Source organism: Pimephales promelas, chromosome 12, assembly GCF_988280905.1.
Source record: "Pimephales promelas chromosome 12, fPimPro1.hap1.1, whole genome shotgun sequence".
Lineage (NCBI taxonomy): Eukaryota > Metazoa > Chordata > Actinopteri > Cypriniformes > Leuciscidae > Pimephales > Pimephales promelas.
In genome coordinates, this window is record NC_142780.1 from 16,502,257 (window position 1) to 16,510,506 (window position 8,250).

Below are 8,250 nucleotides of genomic sequence, written 5' to 3' on the forward strand. Positions count from 1 at the left end.
GGAAAAAAGTCAGTCAATTTAGAAAAGAACAAATTGTTTACTAATAAACAACAACAAAATAATAAAATAGAGAGGGATTTTGATGTTCTTTGTGTACTCCACAATTTAAACACATGCAACTCATTCACTCACACTTATTATCACCTGATATGGTTGTGAGAACTCATTCTGAGCTCAGCATAAGAAACGCATTTTAAACACACACTGCTATGTAATGGGGAATAGGCTGTAAAGTTCTAGAAAATCTGTTGTGTGGGACCATCATTCAGTCGGAGTCTCCCTCTTCCATGCCAACTGCTCCGACTGCTCCCGCCAGCTCTGCCTCGCTGCCCTTGAGCCGTTCTCCTGTCGAATCACACATGCCCAGACATAAGCTATGAACATGAGGTATGACTACACTACATGACTCAAAAACACATGTGAGCTCTAGCTCTGATTGGTCTACAAAATATTTATTTTCTAGATAATACAGACTTTCATTTTTATTGTGGATTTGAGAGACAAAACAACTAGTAGTGTAATAGTAATGCGTGTGCCAGAGGAGCATATAAAGACAGGAAATCCATCCGTCATTAAGAGACGTTAGATCTCTGGGGCTTTTTAAATCCTCACAGCAATTAGCCTTACATGAAGCACTGGCGGAGCTCATTACAAAAAGGCTTTACAACTACAGTATATCACTGATAAAAGTGATGTAAAGATGGATAGTGCTAAGTGCTACATTGTTTTGTTTTTTGTGACACCAGTCAAAAGCCATTCACACCAAGAACAATAACGATAACTATATTAGCATCCGCACCAATGGGCAACACCATTTTGTTTAAGTGCTTCAGCTGTAATTTTAAATCCTCAAGCTCTTTAAAGTCAATGTTTCTTTTGTTATTATTCATCAGCTGGTTCTGAATGTGATTCCAACATCCATCATTATCATAATAGCTCTGGTGTGGAAATCTCAGAATTTTAATATTCTTTAATAATATTGTTATAGTTATTGCACTCTGTGTGAACGCGGGTCCAAACATGCCCTTTTACGAAGTCTTGATTTTGTTTTTGGGGTGTACTAGAATATGTTTTCATGCTTGATATGTGAAAAATAATGCTTTTTTAAAACAATTCTCCATTTCTGATACGTCACTATATGAAAAACCGGTGATAATGCAATGAAAATTATGAGAAAATTAAAGTGTTTTTTGAACTTAGTTGCTACAATAACCTATTGTCTGAGGCCTCCTAAAGAAAATAAGGAATCTTAAGGATGGCATAAGGGCACTTAAAAAAAAAATCCTGTCTCAGTTAGTGTCATACTCACGTATAAGTTCAGCAATGGCTTTCTGTGTTCGCCTCTCTAGCTTCTCAAGCTTCTTGGCAACGTCCCTCTTTAGATCCCTGTAACAAACACAAAAAATGTTTTTTTTTTTTTATTAACAGCATTAAACTAATGAAAATTAAACTAAACTCAAATCACAGTAAAAATTATGTCTGATTGTGTTTTATAAATAAAAATTGAATGTTTGTACCAGTCTGGTTTTCTGGGGGCAAGATTGGCCAGATCCTGAGAACACAAGTCAAGAGAAAAAATATTTATTCCAAACTTTTGACAAGTAGTGTAACTGAGTGTAAGGAAACTGATGCTATCCATTTGGCATCATGTTTGAAAACAGAGACTTTGGATTGAGGGAAAATTCAACTCACCACTTCCTCAATCACAGGCTCTGGGTTTGCAGCTTCCAGTTGGTCCTTGACCTTGTCCTCCACTACAGAAATATGAAACAAGACCATTAAAGGAATAATTCACTTAAAAACTAAAACTCTGCCATCATTTACTCACCCTGAATTTGTTTCAAACCAGTATAAATTTAATTTAATTTATTTGGAAGAATGTTGGTAACTAAACAGTTGATAGACCCCAATGACTTCCAATGTAGGAAAAAAAAAATACTATGGAAGTCAATGGGGTCCAACAACTGTCGGGTTACCAACATTCTTCCAAATATCTTCATTTTTGTTCAGCAGAAGAAGAAAAAAAAATCATACAGGTTTGAAACAACTTAAAGAGTGAGCGCATAATGACAGTTTTTTTAATTTTTAAGTGAACAATTCCTGACAACCAGTAACTCAAAACTTGATCACCTGATGTAACCATCACCCAGCATGAGAGGTCAGCTTAATTTGCAATTATAAACATTTGAAAATATAATTTAAAAGGTACAGCCAGTAATATTTATTGTGCAGGTAAGCCAGAAGCGTTCTCACCTGATGCAGGTTTTGCTTTGGGCACCTGTCTCTCCTTCAGCTCCTCGTCCTCCGGTGTGTAATTCCTCAGCTTCAGCTCTCTGCAAACATAATCGCGAAACTATGCAGTTCACTCGCAGTTATGAACAAGCGTTTAGTCATTGCCTCTATTATAACCTATATCATTAATTCAAGAAAATAATACAAAGGCAATCACAGGAAACACCCGTAACCAGCAGGTGGCAGTGCAGATAAACATTTAGTTAACATTTAGACAGTGGGCAGCTGGTGCTATTATACGAGTGCTGAATCCATTCTGTGGTGGCATCCAGAGTACATTCACTCATCATGTGTACAAAGCCTCCCTTCATCTTTGCAGAACTAGCTAATTAGCATGTAGCACCTGACCGTGTCTAGGGACCACAGCTGAGAGGGGTTGAAACAAGCCCAATTATGCCATCACCAGGTCTGTTAACAAGCAATCTATTAACTTGCAAGTTACAGCAAAATGTGCTGCTGGATCTTCAGGGAAGCACAGAGGGGTCTTCACAGCATGATAAACACAACATCAAAGTTTGTTTCAAACTGTCGAGACTAAGAATTAATTTTCATCAAATTGCTCACTTGTTGGTCTGACTCTCTTGCCAATTTTGTTCTCAAAAAAGGGGCTACACCAGGCCCGCACTCATCACCGCCTTGTATTCTTTACAAATATCATGAATTATTTTAAAAAAAGTTAACTTTGAGAAGTTTAAAATTAAATAGATTAATTATTAAAAAGGTTTCACATGATATTTTTAGTCATCATTACACTGAAACCTTACTTGAAATTAAAATTTCAAAAACACATTAATACAAAAAAGTACATTTCTGAGAACCTGGCACGTGCGTTTAAACTAGATTTTTAAAATCACATTTCCTCTTCTTAATCATGAATAATACTCTTATTTGTCATCAGCAGTGTTTCCGTTCAAAGTTGCAAATTTCACTTAAGCACAAAAATTGGAATATCACATAAAACAGTTTCCATCCCATGTGCTCAAGACAACAAAATCATCACTTCCCTGGAAACTGAAGCAAAATATCAGTAATAAAAATGGAAGTTTCTGCAATTGGGGAAGCCACTGTGGCTGATTTTGTACATAATGACTTGAGCAAAGCAGACAAAACATGTTTTTTTATGCACATTTTTAGAATTAAAGTGCATCTCCATTGTTTTTTGTTTTTTTTTATGCGATCTCTCAAAATTCACATAAACACGGGTGGATGGAAACATAGCTATTGACTACAGGTCCACAGTCATCCAGTATTGAGTCAAGTGTCAACAATGTGATGTTTGTTTTGTTTATTCTATCAATAAATTATTTTTCTATAACGAGGGTGGTAATGTAAAAAAAAAAACCTCATTAAAAAAATCTAAATCTTGATGGGAAAACCTGGCGTAAACTTAATATTATTTCTTAATAAAGCGTTTCACTGCTTATTTGCAAAATGTCCCCCAAATCAAAGTCATGTGGTGCGACCAACATTTAGAAATCAGTATAAAAGTTTCTCAAAACCATATAAAAAAAATTAAAAGATGATTCCTCTTGTTTATTGTGGACACTTATTGGGGCCCACATTCGTCACCGCCTGATCTAAATGAATTTCAGTCGAGTCAAACCATCTAATTAAATGGGCTGGGAACAAACAGATTGTGTCAGCTGTGTCACAATTCCTTTTCTAGTCTTGGGTGTAGGATTGTCAAAATAAAGCGTAATGAAATGGAAACAAGGTCACACAACACAAAGCATGGCGACCGCCACCTTAATAATAATCAAATTTCATAGCCAAACTCCATCAAGGCCCAGGAAATTTGCACAAAAAAATATTATGACCCCAAAGGCCCAAACAAGAGTCTTTGAAGCACGTTGGAAAAAAACACTCAAAGCAATCGACTGAAACAAAGAGCTGGGAACGCCTCCCTGTCCTCAACTTTCCTGAAAAGACTTCCTGACCACCTGCTGGAACAATACAGGACCACTGGCTTTCCTCATCTACAGTACAACAGCCAAACAATTCAACATTTTCAGAATGTCAACAGACGTTTATCAACCCTAAGTGAGCATTTAGAACATCCTGAATCCTGAATAACTCATGGCCAAGGGTTTGGACGCATTGCCTAGAACGGTATCCTGCTTTCTAATTTAATCACATACAGAAAGATGGGCCTAATGCTCAAGGGACGGAGCTGAATTTGAGTGCCTTGACAGTTTGGTGGAAGGTCTCTCGTTTCTCAGAGCCAGCAAAACAACCGAGAGGACCAATGTTGGGCCTCCTTCACTCTATAATAGGCAGCAGTGGAACAATAAATCCAGGCTGCTGACAAAAGTCATTTACAAAGTAGAGCGATAATACCAAACGCGATGTGGTGAGATAGGCTTCTGCTTTGCTTGGGAAAATTCAAAGTCAAGTTGGAATTTTGATATTTGTCTTACTGCTTAAACTGACAAAACACTGTCTGGTGAAAGGGTGAGGTTCATTCAAAACTTGGGCAGACATCCATTATCTGGCTCACCTTACTTCAGATTTTTGACAGCTTAAACAAAAAGCCCAACAAAAGAGGATGTTTCCTCTGATTCAGCGTGGAAATAAATAAACACTTTCAAGCACGATAAAGTACACTACCATTCAAAATTTTGGGGTCGGTAAGATTTTTAATGTTTCTGAAATAAGTCTCTTATGCCAATTTACAGCACCATTTATTTGATCAAAAATACAGTAAAAATTATTAAATATTGTTACAATACAAAATAATTGTTTTTCTATTTAAATACATTTTAAAATGTAATTTATTCCTCCGATGGCAAAGCTGAATTTTTAAGCATCATTATGCCAGTATTCAGTGTCACACAGTGTCAGAAATCATTCTAATATGCTGATTTGATGCTTATTATCAAACAGTTGTGCTGCTTAGTATTTTTGTGGAAACTCAAAGCTAGAATTTTATTAATCATATAAAGTTCAATAGAACAGCATTTTGTCTTTACTGTCACTTTTGATCAATTGAATGTGTACTTGCTTTTTTTAAAGTTCATTTTGATTCCTTCTGGCTATTTCCAGTTGTCTCCATAAAAACAGATCATAAAATATTTCCCTCTATAACCAGTAAAATGTCTGTTTCCCGATTTAAAATAAACCTGAAAGACAATTCAAACTGTCATTTTGTTTTTGTTAAGACAAGTAGATTAGTAGCCAGGTATTGCATTATTGGAGGTGTCACAATAACAAGTGTGTTGGGTGGTGAATGACACCTCATTGTTTCCAAGCTGTATCGCTATTGTAATAATGACTGTTTAAGGAGACACACCTTAAAACATTCTCTCCCAGACAATCTCCTAGATCAGCTTCAATTCAAAAACCTATTCGAAACAAAGTAAAAGCCTTAAAACCACAAAACTGTAGATCAATTAAGTCATTTAGATTAATTCTGTCATCATTTACTGACCCTCACGTCATTCCAAAACTTTTAGAACATAAAAGACGATATTTTACAAAATGTCTCACAATTGGAGTAAAAACTGTTTGGTTGCCAACATTCTTCAAAATATCTTCTTCTGTGTTTCACAGAATGAGCAAGTAGGCTAAACGGTTAGGTGATGAGTGTTTAGGAACCTTTGCAAACTGTTAATGCCAAACACCTCTTGAGCTCAGGGAGGAGGGGTGCACAAGGGTTTTGAAAGTAAACAACGGAAAAAAGCAGAGAGCTCGAGGCCTTGGCTTGAGCTTGAAATAGAGCTGAGAGCAAGAGAGACCTTTACCTTGCAGCCCTTCTTAAGATCATATAAACAGAGTACAGCTTTGTTATTTATTGTCCATTTACAACAGGCAGTCTTTTCAACGAACTCCTATTTGTTTCTAAATGGTGGAACTGAGAATTTAGTTTAGTTCTTTGTGGTATTCTTCGGTAGAAGTGACACCAGACTTTACACTCACCTTTACACAATTTTGAGCGTGGCATGGTATGTTGGCATGGGAGCCAGACGGGCCGGTCTGAGTATTTCACAGTCTGCTCAGTTACTGGGATTTTCACGCATAACCATTTCTAGGGTTTACAAAGAATGGTGTAAAAAGGGAAAAACATCCAGTATGCGGCAGTCCTGTAGGTGAAAATGGCTTGTTGATTCTAGAGGTCAGAGGAGAATGGGCCGACTGATTCAAGCTGATAGAAGAGCAACTTTGACTGAAATAACCACTCGTTACAACCGAGGTATGCAGCAAAGCATTTGTGAAGCCACAACACGCACAACCTTGAGGCGGATGGGCTACAACAGCATCGACAGGTACCACTCATCTCCAATACAAATAGGAAAAAGAGGCTACAATTTGCAAGAGCTCACCAAAATTGGACAGTTGAAGACTGGCAAAATGTTGCCTGGTCTGATGAGTCTTGATTTCTTTTGAGGCATTCAGTTGGTAGAGTCAGAATTTGGCGTAAACAGAATGAGAACATGGATCCATCATGCCTTGTTAACACTGTGCAGGCTGCTGGTGGTGGTGTAATGGTGTAGGGGATGTTTTCTTGGCACACTCTAGGCCCCTTAGTGCCAATTGGGCATTGTTTAAATGTCACGGCCTACCTGAGCATTGTTTCTAAACATGTCCATCCCTTTATGGCCACCATGTACACCATGTCCTCTGATGGCTACTTCCAGCAAGATAATGCACCATGTTACAAAGCTATAATCATTTCAAATTGGTTTCTTGAACATGACAATGAGTTGACTGTACTAAAATGGCCCCCACAGTCACCAGATCTCAACCCAATAGAGCATCTTTGGGATGTGGTGGAACGAGAGCTTCGTGCCCTGGATGTGCATCCCACAAATCTCCATCAACTGCAAGATGCTATCCTATCAATGTGGGCCAACATTTCTAAAGAATGCTTTCAGCAACTTCTTGAAACAATGCCACGTAGAATTAAGACAGTTGTGAAGGCGAAAGGGGGTAAAACACAGTATTAGTATGGTGTTCCTAATAATCTTTTAGGTGAGTGTATTTCTGTGTGTTTACCTGTGTCTGTTCTCTGTCTCAGAGTCCTCCAGAGCTCTTTTGCTCACAGGCTCTCCATCTTCAGGTGCCTGTCCCTGTAGTAAAAAACAAAAAAAAAATAGTTTTTTGAACAAAAAGGAAACATTCAAATGTTTATCCAAAACTATTAAACTCTGATGAACATTGACATATAATAACACACATGCAAACTCTGCACAATGAATCAGAGCAAAGGTATCATGCAAGCATTTAAAGAAAACAGGTTAGTTAAACTCTAACGACATTTGTGGTATGTCGATTACCACCAATAATAACAGGCCTGTTCCTCATTTTTTAAGGCATGCATTTTAAGGAAGCACTGAATCAAGTTATAGGGTGATTGGGACACTTTTTGTCATTGCGATGACTTGGAAAAAGTGTCTCAATTAAACATGAATTCACCCCAATGTTATTTTATAGAGAAGAAAAATCTTAATCCCATGTAACTTACTTGTGATTATTTCTGTTGTTAGTTAACAGCACAGCTGATAGGTTTGACCTATCCTACTAACGTTGTTAGCGCCATAAAAAGCTTAAACCAAACTAAAACATGTTTGGAAATGCTAATATTTTAGAGCCATCTTCTGTGGATAATATACTGGAAAATAAATTAATTAAAATTAAGACGGGGGACATTAAAATTACCAAATCCTCTTGATGACAAGCTAAATTTATCATAAAACAATCTGTTTTGCTAACATGCTAACGCTAGCTAACTAAAGCAACTTGCCCAGTGAGCGCGCTTTATTTACATGTCTTAAAGAAAATAACATTTATTAGGCAACTCACTTGAATCTGTCGCTCTCGTAGAGCTTTTAATCGTTCTTTCCTTTTCAAAGCTTGCTCTTGTAAAGAACCCACAGGCTTCTCCATGGTGAAATTAAAGCATGGGTACCAGGATCGATGAATCTGCAGTCGATCATTAGGTCTGTCTGTGCGAGGCTGCTA

General features: G+C 37.3%; 1 protein-coding gene across 1 annotated transcript; it reads right to left on the bottom strand.

Annotated features, from left to right (window-relative positions):
• Positions 1-17: 17 nt before the first annotated feature.
• Positions 18-8,250, bottom strand: ccdc12 (coiled-coil domain containing 12). The gene is made up of 7 exons (XM_039674872.2): positions 8,092-8,250; positions 7,285-7,358; positions 2,254-2,333; positions 1,693-1,754; positions 1,518-1,552; positions 1,310-1,386; positions 18-345 (listed from the first exon to the last, which is right to left on the bottom strand). The coding sequence occupies exons 1-7, from the start codon at positions 8,173-8,175 to the stop codon at positions 266-268; spliced, it is 492 nt and encodes a 163-aa protein (XP_039530806.1). The 5' UTR covers positions 8,176-8,250; the 3' UTR covers positions 18-265.

Coding starts and splice junctions, on each gene's coding strand:
- ccdc12 (XM_039674872.2), bottom strand. CDS start 8,175: ATGGAGAAGCCTGTGGGTTCTTTACAAGAGCAAGCTTTGAAAAGGAAA. Junction 2,334..7,284: donor GAGACAGAGAACAGACACAG/GTAAACACACAG, acceptor TTATGTTTGCAG/AGAGCTGAAGCTGAGGAATT. Junction 1,553..1,692: donor AGCCTGTGATTGAGGAAGTG/GTGAGTTGAATT, acceptor TTGTGTTCTCAG/GATCTGGCCAATCTTGCCCC.